The sequence below is a fragment of the Heteronotia binoei genome, chromosome 21 (assembly GCF_032191835.1).
Source record: "Heteronotia binoei isolate CCM8104 ecotype False Entrance Well chromosome 21, APGP_CSIRO_Hbin_v1, whole genome shotgun sequence".
Taxonomy (NCBI): Eukaryota; Metazoa; Chordata; class Lepidosauria; order Squamata; family Gekkonidae; genus Heteronotia; species Heteronotia binoei.
In genome coordinates, this window is record NC_083243.1 from 87018406 (window position 1) to 87044252 (window position 25847).

At 43.0% G+C, this 25847-nt stretch overlaps 1 protein-coding gene across 2 annotated transcripts in view; it reads left to right on the plus strand.

The window, feature by feature from the left end:
• Window positions 1–3078: 3078 nt before the first annotated feature.
• The window catches only part of LOC132590022 (deubiquitinase DESI2-like), a 67502-nt gene continuing 44733 nt past the window's right edge, over window positions 3079–25847 (plus strand). The window contains exons 1-2 of one of the 2 annotated variants that reach the window (XM_060262845.1): window positions 3079–3432; window positions 3964–4086. In XM_060262845.1, coding sequence (XP_060118828.1) covers window positions 4048–4086 — 39 coding nt within the window. In that variant the 5' untranslated portion in view covers window positions 3079–3432; window positions 3964–4047. Of the gene's footprint in view, window positions 3433–3549; window positions 4087–25847 lie in introns of those variants that run through there. The other variant, XM_060262844.1, reaches the window with a different exon arrangement.

The following is a 25847-nucleotide window of genomic DNA, read 5'->3' on the forward strand; positions in this document are numbered from 1 at the left end:
CTTGGCTCAGTTGCTCTGCTGTGCAATTGAAAGAGCCTGGCAAAGCAAGCTCTCCCTCCTCCCCAAGGGAGGAGCCTCAGCCAATGGAGAAAATAGAGTTCTTGCTCTGAAGCTCCTATGCAATTGAGCAAGCCTGACAAAGCAAACTGTTATGCAGAAGGAAGCAAGAGAGAGGGAGAAGGAAGCAGATAGCAGCCAGTTGCTCAGGGACCTGATAGGAGCCCTCCAGGGGCCTGATTCGGCCCCTGAGCCACATGTTTGACACCCCTGGCCTAAGTGGTTTGGGACCGCTGTAGCTCAAAAATGGCTTTCTCTCATATAAATCTGCCCAGGTATTAACATCATATTTGGAGGTTGTGGGGGAGGGGATATTTTATTTCAGTAGAATACAAATAACATAATGAATACTACCATGAAAAAATATCTAAAAGACACATTTAGCAATGTTTCCCAAAACATTCTTGGGAAATCTATCCATCTGATACCCAGGATTCAATCTATTAATTAGCAGCAATGACTTCTTAGATGCTGTATTAGATTATATATTCATTTAGGAGAAGGAGGAGAAGGAGAAGAAAAGATTGGATGCATACCCCACCCTTCACTACCTGAAGGAGTCTCAGAGTGGCTTACAATCTCCTTTCCCTTCCCCTCCCTACAACAGACACTCTGTGAGGTAGGTGGGGCTGAGAGCTCTGACAGAAACTGCCCTTTGTAGAACAGCTTCTGACAGAGTTATGACTGACCCCAGGTCACTCCAGCAGTTGCATGTGGAGGAGAGGCAAATCAAACCTGGTTCTCCCAAGTAAGAGTCTGCACACTGAACCCCTACACTAAGGTGGCTCTTTTAGCATCAAGAACTACTTTGAATACTTACTGCTCAACATAGCACTTGTGGATCAAGGTCAGGCTTGAATATGAGACTTTCTGTTCCATGTTCTTCAAGATATACCTCTACCAGTTCTTCTCCATGCTGGAACATGGAGGATTAATATAGGAATTTGTTCCGAAAAGTAGAACAAATGATGGGCACCCTGTTCAGCCTCTGCACTTGACTTCTTCAGATGGAGATCTGTTTTGAGTGAAATTCCAATGTATAGAGGTTGGGCCAGCTCCTACAGTTCCCACAAATTGCACCCATGTTGTTTGTTGCTACCTGCTTTGTCCCTACAGAGCTGCAAAGAAAGTGTCTGTGTGTACTGAGTGGACTGCAGTGGATCAGATGAGTGCTTCCGCTGCAATCTCAAGGGGGCAGGATGGATAGCTGCAAGAGCCACATTCCTCAAATTTCCCAGTTATTTTCAGTCTTAGATTGAATTGAGTTTCCATGCCATCACCATGAGGATGATATTTAACAAAACAACCTTTGCTGTAGTCATGAAAAGAGATGGAAGTAGGAACCAAATGTTACCCAAGTGCAAATGATTAAATCCAGAAGGAAATAATGGGATATTTCTATCAGTCTAAATGCTAGCAGCTGGGGTGGTATTCAACAATTTGTAGGGAGTTTGCCATGGAATTCAGCAGGTGACAAATTGCACTTGTATCATTAGTTTTACAGAGTTACCCAATGTATGCCCTGACCTGGATATCCCAGGCTAGCCCAATGGCATGAAAACTTAGAAGCTAAGCAGAGCCAGCCTTGCTATTATTTGGAATGGTGACCTCCAAGGAATTCCGGGGGCATGATGCAGAGGCAGGTAGTGGCAAACCACCTCTGAATTGTCTCTTGCCTTAAAAACAAACCTAGCTCACCACCTAGTGGTGCATAATACTAAAATAACTAGAACTTTTGGCTACCAGACAATTTTAGGATCACTTGGCTACACTAAACACAATATAATATGATAATAATAACAACAATAATCCAACAGATGGAAACCATGCTGAACATCCATACACACAAGTGCACTCAACACACACTTCCACTATCTCTCAATATATGTCCTTTCAATGAGTAGATAGTAAAGGATACATTTAGGCTTCTATCAATTGCCTGTTCTAAATTCAAAAATATCCTCTTCTCTCTCTTCTTTAAAAGTCCTGGTTTCTAAAATCATCCACATCACTAAATCCCATATAAGTAAACAACCCTTTGCTCCCTAGAAGAAATGATCCTCCATGGCACCAACCCTTCACAGAAAGGTACACACAGTTTGTACTTCTCCAGATCAATACACATGCTGGATTCTCTCATTTTCCAAATGGAAGGAAGCAACGTTTTCTCTTCTGTTGAATGGTCTGCATGCAGCTGGGAAAACATTCAGCTGTTGAGAGAGAGAGAGAGAGAGAGAGAGAGAGAGAGAGAGAGAGAGAGAGAGAGAGAGAGAGAGAGAGACCGGGGGATGCTGGGCTATGCTGATGTAACAGGCTCTCTGCAATTTGCATTCAGATGTGGTTGGCTGCAAGCTGGCAGAGAGCCTCAGCTACGCCTCCAACTCCGATGAGGTAATCCCAGCTCCCTTTTTTGGCTACTCCAGCGGGATCTGCGCTTTTCCAGCTTTAAGGTCAGCTTTCTCCCCTCCCTGAAATTCACCGGTCACAGAAAGACCCCCCCCCCTTCCCCTCCCTAGATTGCTATCTCTTGAATGCATATCCCAGAATGGTTTTTGGGGAGAGGGAGGGAGGAGCAAACACAGGAAGAAATATACTGCAATGAATTTCACAATTTACTCTGGCCTCCAGGTCCGATCTGAATGGGATTTGCGAGTCTCCAGCAAGAATATGCTGTGCCAGACCTCACATTCCTAACTAACAGCGGGACAGGAAAAAGTCCAGAACACCAGCCCCTGCAAGAAGTAATAACTGCTGTCCTCATTTGCTTGCTCCTGGTTGTTTAAACGTCTCTCTTTGGAGATGTATCATCTCAGGAAAAGATGGAGTGGTACTCTTCAGCTCTTTGCAGCCAGAGGGGGATGTTTCTGTTGGGACGAACTCGCAAAAAAATAAGGGCTCCCCCCGCCCCCCCGTACACTTTGCACTCAGAATTTTCGGGGTTGCTGCTGTTCTGGGTTAAGCACCCGGGTAGCTCTTTGCAAGCTATCCTTTCTGACGAGTACCCAGGGTGTAGTTCCGCGGGATGGATGCGCGAGCGGATTCAGCACTCTGGACAGCTCCCCTCCTCCCTCCGCACCGCACCAAGCCTTGAACCAAGGGGTTTGGTGCACGTCGCCTTTCCCTTTCAGGTAGCTCACTCACCTACCAGGTACATTATTCGGGAGCCTGATTAAAATCACAGCGTTTCCTTGCTCTTTCAAATGATCCTTAAAGACAGGCTTAACTGCTACAGATTTTTGAGAGATAAACTTCAGAACCCTGATAGTTCCATCCAACAGTGAGGTTTTGGGAACAACAAAATGATGGAACCAAAGAAGCATTAGAAAGCCCTGGCTTTTCTCCTTAGCTGAGTTCAGAGTCTCTGTAAAAGCATTTGTCTTGTGTACAGTGTGTATTTAAGGTATGTTTCTGCTGTAGTCTAGAGCTGTAGTGTTGATATCTACTTTCAGCTGGCTTTTCAGAGCTCTTCAACCCCGCACCCCCTGCATATTTTCATGCTTGGTTTAATTGTTTATAATTTGGCTGAAAGTCTTCTTTGGATCTGACCTACCTCCACCCCAGTTGATCTTCTCATGTCCCTTCTATGTGTCTCTCTGTTTGGGAGATTTAGAACAAGGATTGATCTCTAAGCAAAGGAATCTGGCTTTTGTGCTGGTTGGGATTTGCAGTTAGGAGGAGACAGGACAGGGACTGGCTTGAACATGCTGTATAAACATTGCCACATCTGTGAACTGCAATATTTGAAAGACTGACTTATCTTGTTGTGAGGTGAGGGAAAGAAGTATCTTCTCAAGAAACTTTGGCACCAAAGAGAGAGGGGGAAGCCCTCCCCATACATCTCCATTGCATTTGACTCTTCTTGGGTTATTGTAACACCAGAAATTTCTTTTCCTGTGTGGCTGAAAGCAAGCAAGCAAGCCAGCAAGCCTGAGCATTGCCACATCTGGCAAGGATTTAAGGGCTTAATTCCAGCCATCACTGCAATCCACAATGGCAAATGAACCGGTGATTCTGAATGTTTATGACATGGTGAGTAAGAAACAATCTGATGCCTCTGTTCAGGGTGGGAGGTGAGGGAGACAATTCCAGGATGTGATTGGACAAACAATTTTGTTATGATAAGCCTAGCTGCACACACAGCACTGGTCAGGTTGAATTTCCACAGCCATTTGTGACAGAGATGCTGCCGACACTAGCTCTTTTTTTTTTTTTTTTTTTTGCAGCCTTACTGGTCCAGGCAAAAGGTAAAATATAGCAGGATTTTCAGGAGATTACTGATCCCCCTCTTTCTTTCATAAAAACTTAACAAAGGGGCAGGGGAGACTGCAGAGATGCAATAGTTTGGTTTATTCTCAGAACTGGATGCCCTTGACTTTCAAGGCAATTATATGTACTAGACTAGGGAGGAATGGGGGTGATAATGGGAGCACTCCTAAGCAACTCTACTCAGAAGGAAATCCCAGTTTATTCAATGGGGCTTACTCCCATGACAGTGTCCTTATGATCACAATCAATGATGAAGAAGGATATTGGATTTATATCCCGCCCTCCACTCCGAAGAGTCTCAGAGCGGCTCACAGTCTCCTTTACCTTCCTCCCCCACAACAGACACCCTGTGAGGTGGGTGGGGCTGGAGAGGGCTCTCACAGCAGCTGCCGTTTCAAGGACAACCTCTGCCAGAGCTATGGCTGACCCAAGGCCATGCTAGCAGGTGCAAGTGGAGGAGTGGAGAATCAAACCCAGTCTCCCAGATAAGAGTCCGCACACTTAACCTCTACACCAAACTGGCATTCTGCTATACCCTGAACAGCCTTATGCTGCCCATTTAAAGTCTGCCAAAGTTAAATGGTGCTTGTTCCCAAGTAAGAGTGTGTAGGATTGCAGTCATATGGGTGTATGGGTGAAACTAACTCAGATGTATGGGTGAAACTGGAGGAAATGCTAAACAACAGGTGGATATATTTTAAGATGACTAGAAGAACTGGCAACCCTTCTACTACTGTGTCATAAGAGGTAAGGCTCTTTTTCTACCAGTGTTGCTGCTGGAAAACACCGCTTTAATTTTTTTTGCCTTCCTCTAGGCATAGAGCAAAGGTAACTGGGGGAGTGAGGGAGGGCTGTGAATTTCCTGCATTGTGCAGTGGAGTTGGACTAGATTACGCTGAGGTAATGTTTCTATTTTTCATGAACATTTAGTAACTTTCTCACCATTATAAGAATTGGCTTAGGGAGAAAAAGTATAATCAGGGCCTGATCATCAGACAAAAAATGACATAACCCAAGAATCAAAAGATGAACTGAGCTCCAAACTTTTGATGAATGTAATTGTCAAATTAGACCAACAGACAACTTTTTCATAAATTCTACCAGTTCCACCTCTGAAAAATGTTATTACAAATACTGGTATTTTATAAGAAAGGGCATCCATTGTAGAGTCTTAGTTTGTCCAAAGAGTTGTGGTGGAAGGTTTTGTGAGGAACTTCAAGAAGCGTAGTGAATTGATTGAACAACTGATTCCTATTTAAATGAATTGAAACTTTTGTTTATTACTTGAGTTTGCATCAAGCAAAGAAGTCACAAAGTCCAACTAAACGGAGGTAGATACTCCTGAACTGCAAAGCAATATTCTAACTTCACAATCTCTCAGAGGATCTAGCAGCTAGACCAGGCAACTTAGATGTCTCTAAGTAAGATTAACTGATAACAGGGGATTTTGAAGCAGGTGGCCTTAACTATGAAAAAGTCCCTCTTCTCTAATTTTGCTTGAGGGAAAGATATCTCAGATATCCCCTTAATTAAAAAGTGTAGTATGATTGCATTGAAACAGCTTTTGCTTCTAGGTTGCTTCCAAAAGGGTAAAATTTTTGACTCTTTACAGTTGTCAGGTATAAACTTTGATAACTTTTTAAAAAGAAACACTTCAAAGCTCTATGGCTTCTAAAGTGCCTGTTAATTTAACAATGTATAGAAAATGAGCTGTAAGGCTTCATTTATTTATCTTTCAAACAAACCCTTTAGAGGTTCAATATGGTTAGTTATAAATGGTCAGGGGAGGAGGTTGGAACTATGAGCAAATTTTAAATTGCTAAAACCCTTAAAAGTGTTTCTCTATGAAAATGTACAACACATTTTGTAAACATGTTGCAGATATGGGTAAATGCTTTGAAAAAGCATATCTTAATTTCCACCTTTGAGGGGGTAGAAATGCAAATCTGAGAATTTCAGTATAATTCTGGGATAAAGTTGTTTTAGAAGTATACTTTGGGCCTTCTACCAGACTATTTTCTGTGTTGACTTCTAGCTGCCTTTCTGCCTTTGTGGTTTTAAAATTTTTCCTTCTCAAAACTTCTCTCATATATGTCCATGTTTGACCTGTGCTAAACTATAGCTTCAAAGTGTTGTGTGTTTCTTAAGAACAGAGAAGAATCAGTCATTCAAACAAATCAATCCCTCCCAATACTAAATTTAAAAACACTTTGTCTATGGCTATTATAAAGTATTTGAAATTTACTTGCAGCAAATGCTCTTCAGATATACTTCTTTTTTTATAACTTAATTTTAACATTCAAAGGTGGCCTTTGATCCTTGTTGTGAATCCTGACTCGCCTTACTGAGAGCTACCCAGCTCTGAATCTGGTTTTACATAAAAGCCAGTTGCTATAGAATCATGCTTCTCAGCTATTAATTTCAGCACTAGCAATTGTTTCTTCCTTTTTGAAATCCATTTGCTCCATCAGAAAAAAAAATGTTAGATTGGCAGCACTAGATGCTGAAGCCTGATTATTTCCCCCTCCAGACTGTTGCAGATGAAGTAGCAGGCTAAACTCCCCCATAATCCATGTCTTGAAATTGAACCGAAAGGATTTCTTCTGGAGATAAGAGTAATACATTTGCAATGACCTGTTTGGCTTTTGATTTTTCATCTATAAAACTGGCAGCAGAGTGCACATGGGAGAATTTACTGTCTCTGCAGATTTGGGATTTCTGATGGAAATGTCGCTGGGAACTGAACTAAACCATGTCATATCTAGATGTACCAGTTTTGGTACACACAATTTGTAAAAGGCCTTATAAAGATCTCACTGCTTGTCAGCTTCTCTCCTAGCTAAATGACTTTAAGTCTAGAACTCATTTAAGTGTAGAACTTATTCTACCTCATCCCCCCCTTTCCCCACTGAAGCAGCTATAATTGTGGAGTGGATTCAGATTACCAAGGATTTCCTGGGCAGTGTCTGTTAAAAGAATCCTGTCTCTAATTCCACTATAGTATTATGATTCATCAAATATGCTGTGGGCAACATAGAAGCTGTATTCTGATTTACCTAGGTCACTCAGAGGCAAAAAAAAAATCCAAAAAATGCCCCCATGCAAGTCCTTTAAGACCAACAAAAATAACACAAAAGGCAAGCTTTTGAGTTCTATAGAATGCTTTATTAGGTTGGTTGTTTGAACCAAAGGGCACAGGAGAAAAGAAGTTTCAGGCCCTTATTTGGCTGCTGCTTTCCCCTTTTCTTTCCAGAAAACCAAAGGAGCAACATAATACCAGCTCCATCCGGCACCATATTGTACAATCAGATCTGCTTGCCATTCTATACAGAATGCAGACAAGAGGCCTTGAACAAGATCTGAAATGTCTCCCTTCTCTTTTTTGAACCTCGAGACTGATGAAGAGTTCTCTAGAACTCAAAAGGCTTGAACGCTGTTTTGTTATTTTAATTGTTCCTACCAAAAGACAAACATGGCTTTTGGTTTTGATTGATTGAACCAGTGTGGCTCCTTGTACCCTGAAGAAAATCAATTTGCTTTAACAAGCATGCTGACTAGAATCCAATCAACAACACTGGACACATATACTTAGGTTGATGGCTCTAGTTTGGATGATATTGGGAAGGGGATTCCGCCCCCTCCCCATTTCCCCATAGAGTCATGGCATTTCTGTGAACCTCTCAGGGTTTTCCTCTTTCCCCAGATCTTTTCCAAACCTGCTTCACTGTGATGTTTTGGGACAGATTCCAGCAAAGTTGGGTGGTCACTCACTTGAATGGGAGAGTCTGGATCTTTTCAGGTCCACTCACATCAACACTATTTTGCCTGTCTCTGTCCCCCGCAGTAGCCATCCTTCAATGGGCTTTACAAATATATCAACAATTGACATATTTTTATAATGTTATAGAGCAATCTGTCTAACAAGCCCTTTGAACTCCCAGCCTACATTAAAGAACAGTAACTTCCCTTAGATTTCCACAATGAAAAGGACTGGACACTTACTGGAAAAAATGAAATCTGGGACTATTATAATCTTGTAATGATATGTTAATTGCAAATTTAAAACAATTCAAAAGCACCCCACTGGCACTGGGGTTATGGCTGCTATGGGAGGCTGGGGCAGGGGAAATGCAGGGCAACTGGAAGCCCTGTGGCTGCTGTGTTGTATCAGCAGCAAGAGGGAAATCACACAAGCCTGCCCCTGTGTGGAAAACACCCTTCTGTGGTCCATTATATCTCTTCCTTTTGAAATGATTTCTCTTTGCCAAATATTAATGGTTCCTCCTGGCTAGAATAGTCTCTGCTCTCCTCAGATCAATGGCCTATCTAATTCAGAATGTTTCCTGTGATGTATGAAGAATCAGAAGTTCTTCTGCCAGTCATAAATTATAATCACGTAGACACGAGCCAGCCAAAGTCAAGCACTTTGAACTCCCACTGACTTCAGTGTGATACCTAAGCATCAATTTAAACCTTTTCCCACTGAAAGCAATGGGCTCTCAACATTATTTTAACTTTGGTTGGAACATGCCATGTGAGTTTAATGTTTTTTATAGGGTATGAAGCCACACTCAGGTAACAGACTTTGAAAGCAGTTTGGTTAACACTTCTTTACTAATCACTGTAAAGAGCAAGCCTGAAATGCAGGTGGGCTTGATGGCAGTGAAACTGATTAATAGTAAACCCCTCTGTACTCGAGGTCCATTGAGTTCAACATGGCTTGAAAAGCAAACAAACAAGTGCAACTATTGGCTTTGATGGAACCCTGATCAAATGAGTGCTAGGGATGTGCTCATTTATTTATTTTCTAATTTAACTTAAACATTTGTATCGTGCATGCTTCACAGTATTACAGCCAAGGCTACTCACAGTATCAATTTTAAATAATAAATGAGTAAAGAATAATAACTATTAACTATACAAACTATAGTAAGAAAAAGCAACAAGGAAGCAGCAATAAAAGAGATAATAATTACTAAAAACTATGTTACAAGCAATCAACATAAAAACAAAGCAAAGCAAAATTTTGATACTGTTATAACAAAAAAGAATAGGGAGATCAATTGCATTAGTTAATGCTAGTTATAGTTTTCCTAGTTATAGTTTTCAGAGAATTCAAGCTGAGTTCAGGCTCAGAGGAAGGAAGGAAGGAAGGAAGGAAGGAAGGAAGGAAGGAAGGAAGGAAGGAAGGAAGGAAGGAAGGAAGGAAGGAAGGAAGGAAGGAAGGAACTGAAACAAATAGGGAACTTTTCCAATCAGCACAGCAACAAAGACCCCCATAGGTCTTTTTCACCATGTTGTCTCCACCAATCAGCACTAACTTGGATAAGGTTTTTTTTTCGATTCTATAAGCAACAGCTCTCCTTAGTTACTCTGCCCATAGTAGTAGTGTTCTCACTGAATGGTGCATTTACAGATTTAGTTGCTTTGCAAATTGCACAGCTGCAATTTGATGGCTTAGTGTTTGAGACAGTTGTGATAAATCTCTTTCTCTTTAGTGTAAATTCTAGTATAAATTAATCTGTTAATTCTATATTCTACCAGTAACTGTGTTAGTGTTTCTTCTCTCTGTGTTATTGTAATTATTTGCAAGGTATCAAAATACCAAGTCTTTGTGTATTATTTACCTATTGTCAACCCCCCCACACTTTTTTCTGTTTTTTTTCTGTGTGATCTTATGCAAACTTACTGCTGTCTGTCCATTGAAATCAGAATGAGTTAACTGTTTAGAATTGCCCTTTTTCAGCAGTGCTTTTTATCAACTGCTATTACCCCATCCAGAACGCACACAATGCCTGAGTGGTGCGCAAAGAAACAAGGAGTTGTACATGCCTAACATCAAGATCCTAGTCCAGGAAAGACAGGGTGTAGTTCACAAAGACACAGTTTTGCTGGCCCCCTTGGCTCCATTACTAAATGCACAACATTTGGGGAGATACCTAATGCTTCCCTTTACCCCTTCTATTACTCTGCCATTTCAGTGGGGCACAAAATGTAAGTTCTGTGCCTGCCATTTAACTGTACCTGCAACTCCCTATGCAACTACATAGTGCAATTTACCTTCTGAGGGTGCCTTTACCTGGTCTACAAGCAAAAAATGGTAAATTGGCTATGCAACTGCTAACCAAATCTGGAAAGAAGACTATCTTGAGAGATGAGTGCAATCCCTGAGAGTTCCATTCCAATTGGATGGAAACCAAGGATATTACAGATAGGAATGTGTTTGGATTTAATTGCCTATAGCTTTGGAATACTTCCTCCTGTCTGTCTGAAATTTGGCAAGCACAAAAGGTCCAATATACAAACAGAATGGAATATAAAGACATTACTAGAAATGTGTCCCCCCCCTGAAACTGACAGAAAATGAAATGTATTCATGCAAAAAAAAAAAAATGAAAATGATTTACTTTTTTTTGGGGGGGGGGAATGAAAGAAAAGCAAATATACATTTGTACAAGCCCAGTGAGTTCCAGTCTACCCCCGAATGCTATGGTGAATTGTGAACTCCAATGTGTTCCAAACTCTGGACTAACCACCATTGTCTCATCAATTTGCTATAGGCATCCTCTGAGGATGAATACTGAGCTTTGCATTACCTGGGAGTATCCTAAGGTCTTGTACTTATCAGGCCTTATCTTACATGAAATTTTGAACCAGGCCCAGAACCTACCAGAAACCAGCAAATGCCAGGTCAAGAAATTGGTCTGCCTCAACTGGAATCTGGTAATCAAGCCTAAAATCTGTTCTGGAGAGAACTTGAAAGCAGTGCCAGACTTTTGCATGTCCAACTTTCTCTGAATTGTACTACTGTTCTGTTAAATTAACAGGACTCACATCCATGTAATGCATTTAGGACTGAGTCGTTAGACTACAAGGCAATCCACTGTAAAACAAAGTTCTTGGGTTGTTAGACAGTGTTCACTCCATACTGTGCTTATGGTTGGTGGCTACTAAAGGAAACTGAACATTGCACCTTGGTTTGACCCAGTCACATAGTTCATATATTCCTAATAGGCAGGGCTTTTATTGAGGAGGAATACACAGGAACAGAGTTCCGGCTGGCTTGGTGTCAAGAGGTGTGGCCTAATATGCAAATGAGCTCCTGCTGGGGTTTTCCTACAAAATAGCCCTGCTAGTAGGAATAGTTCCCTTAGATAATGAATCATCCAGAGGAACAAATTCATATCATGAGTTGGTTTGATGTTAATATCAGGATATTATCAAGTTGAAACGATGGAAAATGAAAATGGAGTTTCTTATTTCCCATTTAGTTGCAGGGTCATGCTATTTTCTGAACACACAATTTGTTTCTTCACAACCTTGAGGGATAGATAATCAAGAACATCCCCCCCCCCCCCCCCGGATTTCTGGATATTAGCAGATGTAGCTTTTCTCAGTTTACATGCTGTCCAGAGCTGCAGTGGAGCTTTGATCATAGCTGCCACATATTGGCAATTCATTAATTGCCATGGGAAGGAAAACGAGTCAAGAAATAATTGATACAAAAAGATTTTTAGTATAATGGTGGCAGTTGGGAGGAGGTGACATCTGGGGATAACAATTAACATGAATTTAAAGTTCTGTCATGTCTGACAAAGAACATGTCCCTTGTGTGGCACTTGAGAGCACCTTAGCCACAGGAAAGCTTCGCCCGAGGACAAAACTTCAATTTAAGGTTCTGTGTATATCTGAAATAACCACTTCATGAAGCTCTGATGCCTCGTGTAGCCAGTGATTGCAGCCATTTCATCTTCACCCTGCTGGACACATACTAGGAAAAAAATGCCTTGCATTTAATGAAATGTTAATAGGTAGTGTGGTGGACTACATGTACAAGATTCATTTTCTGCATAAAATAAGGGCTTCTAACTTCCAAAGGCTTAATTTACCCTAAATCAAAAGAAACCCATCACCCTAAGTTTAACTATTTTTTTCTTCCCTTGCTTAAATGAGCACAATATAAGAGATCAGGTTTTGATTCAGATTAGAAACTTGTGACCACAGTGGGTCTGTTGAACAGCAAACTGAAAAGGCAGTGAAGGGGTTAATCACACAGTTGATGTCTTCTGTCTCCTATAAATCAACCTAAAACTGAAATTCCCAGAAGATTTTTTAAAAAAGAAATAAACAGGTGGTTGTTGGGTCAAAAGGAACTTCAAAGGAAATTCCAAAGAGTGCTGCATACAGTTTCTGCATAGTTTCTGCACCATTGTTGCTCCCAGCAAACTCAGAAAATAATTTGTCTGCAGGTGAGAATAATTTATGGTTAAAAACAAAAAAGAAAGAACTGTAAGTAATGGAGGATGAATAAAGTCCAAATGTATAGAACATTTAGTTTGCATTTATTTTCATTTAGAAAACTTACATGTGGCCTCACAAGAAATCCTGATCAGGTTAATATACTTGGAAGCTGTTCATTGCCTTATCCCAATCATGCGGCCTACCTCTGGCAGCCATGATCCCCAGCTTCCAAGCCTCACCAGGCCCAGCTTTGTAGTCCCCGCTGCCAGAGGTGGTGAGACTCAAGAGGTAGGCAGTGTGACTGGCCAGAGCTGGAAGTCAGGTGATTCTCAGCCCACATGGTGAGTCACTAGGGTATAGGGTTGCCAATCCCCAGGTGGGGGCAGGAGATCCCCTGGTTTGGAGGCCCCCCCCCGCTTCAGGGTCATCAGAAAGCAGGGTGCGGGAGGGAACTGTCTGCTGGGCACTGCATTATTCCCTATGGAGACTGATTCCCATAGCGTATAATGGAGCATTCATCTGTGGGTATCTGGAGAGGGGGTGTTTTTTTGAGGTAGAGGCACCAAATTTGCAGCATAACATCTGGAGCCTCTCCTCAGGACACCCTCCAAGTTTAAAAAAAAATTGGTCCAGGGGGTTCAATTTTATGAGCCCCCAAAGTAGGTGCCCCTATCCTTCATTATTTCTAATGGAGGGAATGCATTGAAAAGGTGTGCAGTCCCTTTAAATGTGATGGCCAGAGTTCCCTTTGGAGTTCAATGATGCTTGTCACAACCTTGCTCCTGGCTCCACCCCCAAAGTCCCCAGATATTTCCTGAGTCAGACCTGGCAACCCTACTAGGGTCAATGCATGGTTTGTGAGATGATACTGGAGTACTCACACCACCCTGTTGACTACCAGGGCTCCCTTTCCCACCGCTGAGTAGGGGGTCTCTGGGGGCAGTTATTACCAGGTACAAAGTGTTACCCCCTTGCCAAACTTTCAGAACATTTCCTCCAACCCTGTGTTAGAGGCATCAGCATACATCACAAAAAGTTGGTCAAAGCTTGGCCTTCATAAGACTTGCCCCTGAGTTGAGGACACTTTCGAAAACTAAAATTTTTTGCTTACTCATGGGGCCAGCAGAGCAAAATAGGCTCCCTCTTGAGGCAGCTGGAGAGGGGACCAGCATGCACTGTGAGGTGACTGTAATATTCCTCTAAGTCAAGATTGTGCCTCATCTACTTTTTGGGCTGGGTAGAGATGTTGTATTACAAAAATACAAAATACCTTTTGGGAAGGGATGGTAATCAGCAAGGCTTTTTTAAAATTTACATTTCTTTATTTTAATATAATAAACATGGAACAACATACTAATACAGAGAAATCAAATACCAGCTTATACAAGTATCAACAAGGAGTTGTACATACAAGAAAGTAATACATTAATTGACTTTGCAATCTTCCCTTTATAAAATTATTACAAAATCTAAATATTTAGAAGGTATAGTCATGTCAACAGAGGTATTTGAATTTACATATTTAAGGAAAGGAAACCATTTCTCAAGTAAATTGTTTTTATAACCTGGAGACTCCAGGAATGCACAGGAATGCAGTTCTAGCTGGCTTGGTGTCAGGGGGTGTGGCCTAATATGCAAATATTCCTTCTGGGTTTTTCTGACCACAAAAAAACCTGGTAATCAGCCGTTGCTCATAAGAAATCTCACATATTTTAGCTCTTAGAAACACATCCCACTCTCAAGAGGATTTAGTTGTAACCTGATAGCTTCAAGCACATAAAGGACAGCTCTCAGATGTGCCAGATTCAAATCCCAGACCCAGCTAAAGATACTTATGTCAATATAAGCAAGGGCAAGAATGTGGCAGTTGTGTGGGATGCAGCCCACTAGCCACTGGCATGTAGTAGTTGCCCTAGAGAGTCTCAAGGGCATTTGAATAGGCCCTGGAAGCAGGGTTGCCAGGTCTGTGTTGGAAAATACTTGGAGACTTTGGGGGATGGATCTGGGAAAGGGTGGGGTTTGGGGAGGGGTCTCAGCATGGTACAATGCCACAGGGTCCACCCTTCAAAGCAGCTGTTTTCTCCAGGGGAGCTGATCTCTGTCAGCTGAAGATTAGTTGACAAAGCAGGAGATCTCCAGGTCCCCCTTGGAGGCTGGCAGATAGTGAAGGCTGTCTTCTGTTGATCTTCTAACTAAATAGTACCCTTTAGTTATGTCCATACCTGAAAGGTACTGGGATGCCTCTAGATGGCTGATGAAGATATTTGCTTTGGGCACTGGGTATGCATCAAAGTGACAACTTTGCTAACCTCCCAGTAAAATGTTTGCCATGAAAATGTGAAAGCAATGTCACCCGAGTCAGAAATGACAGGTGCTTACATAGGGGATTACCTTCACATTTAATTAATACAGAACCTTATGGACCCACTGGGCTAGGAGATGAGCACAGTGGGATGTTCAGGTGCATTGGGAAGGCCTGATGACACCTAATGGCAGTATCTCCAAGATTGCATGAAGAGCCTCTTCCTTGCACCATTTCTGTGGCATGGGGTGCCATGTATACCATGCCACTTGCACTGGCTCAGTGGTGATCATGTGCTGAGCCACCATGGTGTATCCCTAGGCACCATGAGAACACCCCTAGTACTGTGGCTACCACATGCTGGATTTGGGCCTTCTGCACTGACCATCAGTCAATCATGCAATTGCAGAGGATCCCACTTTGAGGTGACCTTCCTGGTCAGAACCCACTCTGCTCCATGGCAGAGCTTTACTACTGTTTAAAGATTATTGGCTGCTGGGCAATCTGGTCTTAACCCTGGGCAATTTATTTATCTGGTATGATAACTAGGTGATAAGTGCCTTTGCTTTCTGCTTATCTCTGGATGGCATGTAATATAACCTAATATCAGCAGTTATTTATAGTACATATATTCCCCCACACACATACTGCAGGCATAATACAGCTGCTGTGTATAACATGTTAACATAGCTTCCTTTGGAAAGATTCAAGGTTTTTGCATATTCACTCAGTTCCCCATCACCTTAAAAAAAAACTGTAGGAGTTCAAACGATGAGCACAGTGAGCTGGTATTATGTTTGATTTGGCCTTTATAAATACACAAGTAGCAACACACTAGAAAATCTGACCCCCATTATCCAGACACAAAAACCTTTGAACAACATGGTCTTCCTTGGCAGCAGAAGCATGGCTTTCATTTTGGCAGTGCTAGTCATACATCAGTTACTGGGGGGGCGGTGGGGGGGAGGTTGTTGGCTTCTCTGTGTTTTCCAGCTGTCCTTTAATCAGTTATCTACGGACACCCAAGTGGCTGGCTGCCAATGCCTTGTAAGAGGGGCTGTCTCTGAAATGCTGGACATGTTGTTTGATTCCTCAAGATAATAAGTAGCGTCTTCTGCTTGGCTGAGTAGCATTTATCACAACAAGTTATAGACCTCATAGAAGTTTTATTATTTTATTTATTTAGAAACTTAGAGCCTCTTCCTTGCACCATTTCTGTGGCATGGGGTGCCATGTATACCATGCCACTTGCACTGGCTCAGTGGTGATCATGTGCATTCCTGATGGGGCCCCCAAATGGCTTCCACACCATTCTCTTCTACATTTTTTCATCTCTACCTCAGCCTTGTGAAGCAAGGGAGAAGGTCTGGCCTGAGGCCACTCAATGACCTTTCAGGGCCAAATGGGGATTCCTACCTGGTTCTCCCAGATCCTAGTCTGCCATGCTAAACATGACATCTCTGTGGATCTGACATTCAGTAATTTCCTTTTCCTAATATTGCATAGCAACATCCTTGCTCCCCTAATAAGGTCTTCATCACCCCTTTGTTCCTCTCAATGCAGAGTAATTTCCATGAAAAAACAGCAGTAGCAAGTCCCTGCACTGATAATGCTTAGTGCAGGCCAAGTGAGCAACAGATAATAAGACTGTGTTTGAAGTGTGTATCTCTTCAGGCTGCAAGATGGGGTTCAAAGACTGAATGGTTCTAGATGAGAAGACTTTCTGGATGTTGAAAACTAGCTTTAAGGAAATAGAGCCATAGACTCACAAGGCAGTTTTCACATGCAGAATTTATTTTTATTTTTCACACAGAGGCATCTCTACTCATGTACATCCCTTCCTGCAGTTTGAAGCAGTCCAGTTCAAGCACAGCCTATGCTCTTTGGAAGCACCTAACTTGTCAGCACTAGAAAACCACTGTTTGAGGATGGAGATATGATAATTATCATGGACTCACCCAAGGGCATTCTGGGGAAAATAATTTTATAAGGAGATTTGGTTTATATTAACACAATTGCACTGCTGCATTACCTATAGCTACTTGAATGCACCATAGCACTGTAGCATTTAAACTAACTGAAAATGCAACTGTATGGTCATTAAGATGATAGAATCAGGAATGTTTGAGGTTTTCCTGTACCTTTAACAGTACTTTGATCTGCAGACCTAAGTAGGTGATAAGAATGCTCACCAGCGGTGCTGTGAACAGCTTTTATGTGGTAGTTTCTGCTGTTGCCAGCACAAGAGGAGGCCAGGCTGGTTTTTAGCATCAGTGAGAAACGCCAGAAACAGCTGCTTCCAGTTTTCTGTGAAGAGTGTCCTCACCTAGGCTGTTGGCTGTGAGAATGCATAATAATTCAGGAAAACTTTGGCTGAGGCCCTGGCTGGCCTGCGCTTGACTATGAGAGTTCTCCATCTTGTGAAGTCACAACAACAGGGGTTCTTTTCTTGTCTTGGTATGGTAGTCTTGACCTTAGTGTCATCTGATAGTCATGGAATTTACTTGCTATGGACATCAATTAGCCATGATAGCTGCCATGTTTCCAATTGGTTGCCTCTTAGGGATCAAGATAAAGGTATGTTGGGTGCCAGCAACTAACACTGCAATAGCCAGAGTACACCCTCTGCTACTTTAAGCTAGAAGAGGGCAATACCCAACATTTTGAAAGCCTTGATGGTCCTTTCCCTCTAGTTAGCTCATAGACCACTATTTGGATTTTGACAAAGCATCCCAACAGTATTTTTTCCATGAACAACTGATTAATAAATACAGAAAAATGAGAAGCTCCCAGTTAAAGAAGATACTGGTGGCTGTCATGTGTTTCTTGGGGTGGGAGGGCACTTTGGTATGCAAAGATATGGTATATAAATTCAAGGATCATCTTTGACGCTAATGAGCTGGATGGTGTAGGTGGCTGCGTAATACCATTCAGCGGCTCATCTAGCACCGATGGCGAGACCAGGCTCAGTAACATTGCCTGGCAACCAATCACCAGTGTCTTGTGTTATAGAAATATCATGGCTGCTTAAACAAATTAGATACTACAGTCATCTGTGGAGATGTGTCCCATGGCTCTTTTGCATACGTGGCCCCAGGCCAGCTGTCTAGACTCTATGCACATGAATTACTTGTGCATGCTTGGGTGGCAACCTGACCAGTTTATGTGTAAGAACAGAAAGGATCATCCATTGGGAGGATATGCGCAGCTCCCTGAGAGTTGGCCCTCTTCTGAGCAATGGTGCCTATTTGCAAATGTGCTGCCCCCAGCATGAAACGTGTTTAAATATGTAATCAATTGAAATCCATTTTAATGGGTGGCAATTGCACTTTAACGCACATGTTAGGCTATGTTTGTATTGCTCATTGTCTCACCTTACACTGGCTCCATGTATCTTCAGACAGGTAGACATTTACAAAGGCTAGGAGAGCACATGCACGCATGTATAGTTGGGCATTGTTTCCAGCCTCAGCATTTTGCTTTTATTTGGATATTCCAGTGAGGATTGCAAAAAGAAGAAGGATCCACCTCTTTTTCTTTAAACATTATGATGTTTTCCCCAAGTTTGTGCAAATGCAGAAATCAAAAAGAGGAAACAAAAGGGAATTCATTCTGACTCTCAAGTCTATGGTTGCTCGACTGTAACGCCAACAGTACTGTTACCTTTAAATTCACTGAGGGAACAGCCATACTTTGTCCCACCCACTGCCTTTTTGGTCCAGTCATCTGCCTCTCCCACCTTCTGTGAAGGAAAACTGAAGATCTGTTCAGTACCTCAGGGCTGGGAGGGGTTCGCCAGCTACACTCCAATTGCCATAACAGCATGGTGGAGAGAAGAGATCCCACTAGTGGGTCACTCACTGGCCAGATTCTGATGACTCCACTGGTTGCTGATAGTCTAGCAAAAAATGCTGGACCTTGGCCTGATCCAGCAAGGCACACAGGGTAACTCAATATGGATTGGTTATGTCTTAGCCAAAAAATCCAGAGGTTTGTAAGTTTAACACACACTAGTGGAACTGCAATGTAAAGAGGGGTATTGGACCATAGGTAATGGTTGGGCCAGATGGAGGAAATCAGATCTACAAGGGACAAAAAAGACTTGAGTGGAGCAGCTTAGAGAACCAGGGTGGTATAGCCCATCTCGTTACCTTCATAAGCCTTAACTCCATAGCAGGCAGTATCTGAGTCAGACCCACACAGTCACTGGTCTCAGAGCTCTGAGAATTTTACATCTGTATAACTTTTATATTCCAGATATGGAAGGGAACGCACAGACTAACCAAGCAACAAGTCTTGCAGTTAGAGAGAGGAAACCAGGGGTGGCCATACTGTGGCTCTTTCACACATACTGTGTGACTCTCAAAGCCCCCACTGCCTTGTTGGCTGGCTTGGAGAAGGAATCTTTCTCTTTAAATCACTTCTCCAAGCCAAGCCAGCCGGCAGCTTGGACAATGCATTTAAAGTTGTTTTCTTTCCACCTCTCCTTCCCTTCCCCATCTATTTGCTTCCCCCTCCCTTTTTTCTTTCCTTCCCTCAAACATCTGATGTCCATATCTTTTAGCTCTTGAACATCTGATGTTTATTCTGGAGGCTCTTATATTAAGCAAGCTTGGCCCCTGGAAGAAACCTTCATTTCAGTCTTTAAATATTAAGGATTTCACAAATATGTATGTCATGTAACTCTTTAACTAGTCAAATAGACAGGAGTGATAACTTCTTTTTCAATTATATTATTTGCTGCTGTTTGAATAAAACAAAGATTGAGCCAGTTAGGCTACTGCTGCTAGATGAAGCTAGGGACTTAGGTTCAAATCCCTTCTTGCCATGAAATTCACTGGATAACCTTGGTTTGGTCATTCTGTCTTGACTTATCCTACCTCATGGGTCTGTTATAAAGACAGATGGGGAGGGAGTCATGTTTGCTAACCTGAGCTCCTTGCATTAAAGGTGAGATAAAACTGTGATAAGGGCATGTTGCAAATAAATATATAAAAATATCCTAGAGATGAGATCAACACTCCAGAATTACATAAGAACATAAGAGAAGCCATGCTGGATCAAGCCAATGGCCCATCCAGTTCAACACTTTGTGTCACACAGTGGCCAAATATAATGTACCAAACTGAGAGACGAGCGTAGGGCAACATGCTTTATTCAGGGTACATTACAAGATGGAGAGAGCGAGCACGCGGGCCGGGCCCCGCTTATATACATCGCCCGGAACATCCTCCAGGCTGGCCAGTCCAATCCTGGCCGGCCTATTTCCCGCCACTGGTGGCGATAGGCGGGTGATCAGCGCTCTGTGCGGAGGCATCTGGGTGTCCCCAGTTGCCTCCGCTGCTGGCGCGGACTCACGCTGTTTCTATGTTGCGTTATAACGAAATGGTTGCGTTCTGCGAACGCGATATGCTACACCAAAAATCTCAAGTGCCACCAGGAGGTCCCTTCTGCATTTTCTCTCCTTAGAAATTGCTTCATGTGTTGTACATTCTAGACCTTGGACTCTAATACAGTTCCTGCAGATGCTATTAATTCTTTGTTTAGCTTCCATTCCAAATAAAACAAAATCCATGTGAATATCCGCTGTCTCAAAAAAGGGGAATGATCTATAATACTCTAATAATAAATGCTTAGTATAACCCTTACATCTGAGATGTTTGTAACTGCCTACTGGCAGAAAAGTAGCATATAAATGGAATATATTTTAATTTTATTATTAATGTAGCACCTGCAATCAGGCACTTTAATATTAGAAGAAAAAGAAGATGATGATGATATTGGATTTATATCCCGCCCTCCACTCTGAATCTCAGAGTCTCAGAGCAGCTCACAATCTCCTTTATCTTCCTCCCCCACAACAGACACCCTGTGAGGTGGGTGGGGCTGATAGGACTCTCACAGCAGCTGCCCTTTCAAGGACAACGTCTGCCAGAACTATGGCTGACCCAAGGCCATTCCAGCAGATGCAAGTGGAGGTGTGGGGAATCAAACCTGGTTCTCCCATATAAGAGTCTGCACACTTAACCATTACACTAAACTGAAGGGTTCTGCCTGGTGGCTTATGGTTTAAAGTAGGGGTCCCTAACCTTTTTGAGCCTGCAGAAGCTTTTGGAATTCTGACACATGATACAAACAACAAAATGGAGGTGGAGCCAGCCACAAATGGCTGCCAGAGGTGGTGGAGACACACACACACACACACACACAGAGCCCAACTGCAAGGGAAAAGAGAGGTAATTAAAAATACATTGTCAAGAGAGATGAGAGATAATAAAATAAACACCATGGTGTTGGCTGCGACTGAAACAATGCTATTTTAATCTGCAGAGACAATCAAAAGCCCTGCTGGGCAAGAGTCCCACCTGGCCATGCCCACTTTCTAAAAACATTTGGTGAGTGCCAAAAATGATGTCAGCAGGTGCCATGGCGCCCACTGATGCCACATTGGAGATTCTTGATCTAAAAGAAAATGGACTTCCCACAAGGGCTGCAGGCCTGCATATATTTGGGCTACTTGTGGTGCAGTCCTGTTTAGAGTCTGCATAGGATTGCACTATCCAGTACATTGAAGACAACGTGATTTAAGTAGCCTGCCTGTGGCATTGCAGCCTACAGCATCACTGTCCTCTTTCTCTTGTTTCTAACTTACATCCACATAATTAGATCCCACCACATTTTGCTAGTGGTATTCCAGATACAGGGCTGATACTGCTGTATATGGGAAATAATGTTGTATATGGTAAAGGTGTTCCTGCCTGGCTCATTTAGGGTTGCCAATCCCCAGGTGGGGGCAGGGGATCCCCGGGTTTGGAGACCCTCCCCCCACTTCAGGGTCGTCAGAAAGCGGGGGGAGGGGAGGGAAATGTCTGCTGGGAACTCTATTATTCCCTATGGAGATTTATTCCCATAGAAAATCATGGAGAATTGATCTGCGTGTATCTGGGGCTCTGGGGGGGCTGTTTTTTTGAGGTAGAGGCACCAAATTTTTAGTATAGCATCTAGTGCCTCTCCCCAAAATACCCCCCAAGTTTCAAAAAGATTGGACCAGGGGGTCCAATTCTATGAGCCCCAAAAGAAGGCGCCCCTATCCTTCATTATTTCCTATGGAAGGAAGGAATTGAAAAGGTGTGCCGTCCCTTTAAATGTGATGGCCAGAACTCCCTTGGAGTTCAATTATGCTTGTCACAGCCTTGATCCTGGCTCCACCCCTACTGTCTCCTGGCTCCACCCCCAAAGTCTTCTGGCTCCACCCCCAAAGTCCCCAGATATTTCTTGAATTGGACTTGGCAACCCTAGGCTCATTGGAGCCTTTAGGCCTGAGCTTGGGGACTCAGAAACAATGGGCAGTAGGATCCAAATCCTCGCTGCCTTGCTTCAATCACAGACCCCCTGCTGGTTTGAATGATCCAATGGCATGCTTGCACAGGAACCTGAATGTATATATAGTTGGCCCTGTTGGCCCAGTCTTCAGTCCTTTTAATTCAGCCCTATATTATGCTGAACTTAATAAAGAGCTATGATCATGACCTCGCCTCTTTATTGCATTGAACCCACTATACTATAGATACAGTCCCTGCAGCTTCCTGCATTTTCAGCCCCCCGCACCTCTGGGAAAAAAACAGATGATTTTAGTCTGAGCAAGATGAACATACATTGATATTTGTTTCAATCTTCCCTGTAAAACACACACACACATATTCTGGTACTCTGAAGGAAGAAAAGTGGGAAATCAAGTTTCCTTGCACTTACTGCCTTTCCACTGTAGAAAGGAGTAGTAAGCAGCAGGGAATGGAACAATCCATAAATGCATCCTGAACTTTGCTGTCTTCTCTGTTGCACTGATTGCTGTAGCCATGCTAAGCTCTCCATGCCATTTGTGCAGCCCAACCAGCACAGCTGTTCTTATGTTTTTCTTGAAGTGCAATTGAAGACTCAGGTTTTGTCCACTGAATTATAATTGTCCTATTAGTTACTTCATGCATTTATCCAGGCCACTGGAATAAAATCCAAACCTTTCCAATTTATTAGAATTAATCCACTCCCACCCTACCCACAAAGGCACACAAGCCTCAAGGCACAGTCTTTCCTTCCTCTCTACTGCCCCTGTCAAGGTTATAAAGACCAGGGATGTTCCACAGCAGCCCTATCACTACACAGCTCTCCTGCCCATTGATGATTCTTTCTCTTTTTGTGTTTTCTTCCCTAAGCAGTGCCATATGTTGATATTTACCCAGAAGAGAAAGGAAGACTTTGTGTTATCTGGGCACATGGATCTGTGAGCAATGATGTTTAGATCATTTAAGACACTTCACACTGATGGAATAGGAAAGGCTCATGTTTTAAATCAATAATAAAATGCTACAATTTACTTTCATCAGCAAAGCGTTCTTGAAATGGCAGCCTCTTCATTAGTTGCAAACAATATCTTTAGAGAAGGGTGTGCAGACTTTATTCTGTACAATAAAAAAACCATATTACTGAAACTGTTAATTATTTCTTTACATAGCTGTTAAGAAGCTCTTTAGTACATTCTAAGGACTCCACGTACATCAGCTCAGTAATCCTGATAATAGCCCTTGTAAGAGAGGTATCAGACACAATCAAAATCCAAGCAGTTTGAGACTAGCACAGTTTAAACAAAGCCAACAAGCCTGCTTAAACCTCTGGCTATGTTTGCAGATGACACTAAATTGTTTAAGGTGGTGAGAACCACAGAGGATTGTGAGGCATTCCAAAGGGATCTGTCAAGGCTTGGCAAGTGGATGTCAACATGGCAAATGAGGTTCAACATGACCAAGTGCAAAGTAATGCACACTGGGCCCAAAAATCCTAACTATAAATACAAGTTGCTGGGGTGTGAACTGAAGGAGACTGACTAAGAGAGAGATCTTGGGGTCATGGTAGATAACTCATGGAAAATGCTGAGACAGTGTGCAACTGCGATTTAAAAAGGCCAATGGCTTGCTGGGAATTATTAGGAAGGGAATTGAAAACAAATCAGCCAGTATCATAATGCCACTGTATAAATTGATGGTGTGGCCTCATTTGGAATACTGTGTACAACACACCTCAAAAAAGATATTATAGTAGGGTTGCCAAGTCCAATTCAAGAAATATCTGGGGACATTGGGGGTGGAGCCAGGAGACTTTGGGGGTGGAGCCAGGAACAAGGGTGTGACAAGCATAATTGAACTCCAAGGGAGTTCTGGCCATCACATTTAAAGAGACAGCGCACCTTTTTAAATGCCTTCCTTCCATAGGAAATAATGAAGGATAGGGCCACCTTCTTTCGAGGCTCATAGAATTTGACCCCCTGGTCCAATCGTTTTGAAACTTGGGGGTATTTTGAGGAGAGGCACTAGATGCTATACTGAAAATTTGGTGCCTCTACCTCAAAAAACAGCCCCCCCCCAGAGCCCCCAATAACTCCAGATCAATTTCCCATTATACCCTATGAGAATCGATCTCCACATAGGGAATAATGAAGTGCCCAGCAGACATTTCCCCTCCCCCCCCTGTTTCTGGCAACTCTGAAGTGAGGGATTGGCATCTCTACTCACGAGTTGCTGCCAACTTATTCGAAGTAACATAGACATACCATCCCAAGAGGAAGCCTTTCCAATCAGAGACTGAAGCCTCCAGAGGTGGAAAGTCACATGGTGGCTGTGGGGGTGGGGCTTCCCCCCGCCAGCCAGCTGACTGGAGGCGGGAAGGAGCCTGGGAAAGCAGGAGAACCCCCGCTGGGACCTGGGGATTGGCAAGTCTATATTATAGCATTGGTAAAAGCGTAAAAAAGGGCAACTAGAATGATTAAAGGGTTGGAACACTTTCCCTATGAAGAAAGGTTACAACACTTGGGGCTCTTTAGCTTGGAGAAACGTCGACTGCGGGGTGACATGATGGAGGTTTGCAAGGTTATGCATGGGATAGAGAAGGTAGAGAAAGTACTTTTCTCCCTTTCTCACAATACGAGAACTCGTGGTCATTCAATGAAATTGCTGAGCAGTTGGTTTAGAACTGATAAAAGGAAGTACTTCTTCAACCAAAGGGTGATTAACACATGGAATTCACTGCCACAGGAGGTGGTGGCTGCAAGCATAGACAGCTTTAAGAGGGGATTGGGTAAACATATGGAGCAGAGGCCCATCAGTGGCTATTAACCACAGTGTATTGTTGGAACTCTCTGTCTAGGGCAGTGATGCTGTGTTGTTGGTGCTTGGGGGGGCACAGTGGGAGGGCTTCTGGTGCCCTGGCCCCACTGGTGGATGTCCTGATGGCACCTGAGTTTTTTGGCCACTGTGTGACACAGTGCCCTGCTGCTAATTTGGTGAGCCCTTCCTGCCCTGCTGCTAATTTGGTGAGCCAGCCACTAACAGCTTGCTGTTATTGCAAGTTTTGGGCCATAAAATCTGCTCCCCTGAGGAAATGGGATGCTGTAAACCTCTACAACCACCCTGAGGCTGAGGCAAGAGGATATTCAAGAGGCATCTCTGGCCACTGCTTCCTTGTGGTTTTGCCATACTGAAGTCCAACACAGCGTAGGCTTCATGTTTCCTGTTGACGCTGGCACTCTGCCTTAATTCCCCTTGGATAGAGCTCTCTTGAAAGAGGTTAAGTTCCCTTCTATCCATAGGAAATTGGCAATTCTAGGAATTGGCCCACGCACCTGTTCTTGGCTTTTGTTTCTGCTGGCCTTTGCCACATACAGCACACAGGTATTTAGCTGTAACTTTCCCCCTCTTTTATTAGCAGAGTGACTCCCTGGGGTAGAGCTGTTGGCTTTGTGACAAGTGCAATATGATTGCAGGGAAGTGTTTTCCTCCCCCTTCCAACCGCACTTCATGCAAATGCAGGTTTCTAAAGAGGCCTTTGGCTCAGTTCCTATTCCTTGCTTCAAGCAAGCCTAACTACCTGTACAAATTGAAGGCAGAGCATAATCTCGTTATACAGGATGTGAATCTTGTACGCAAGCATTTGA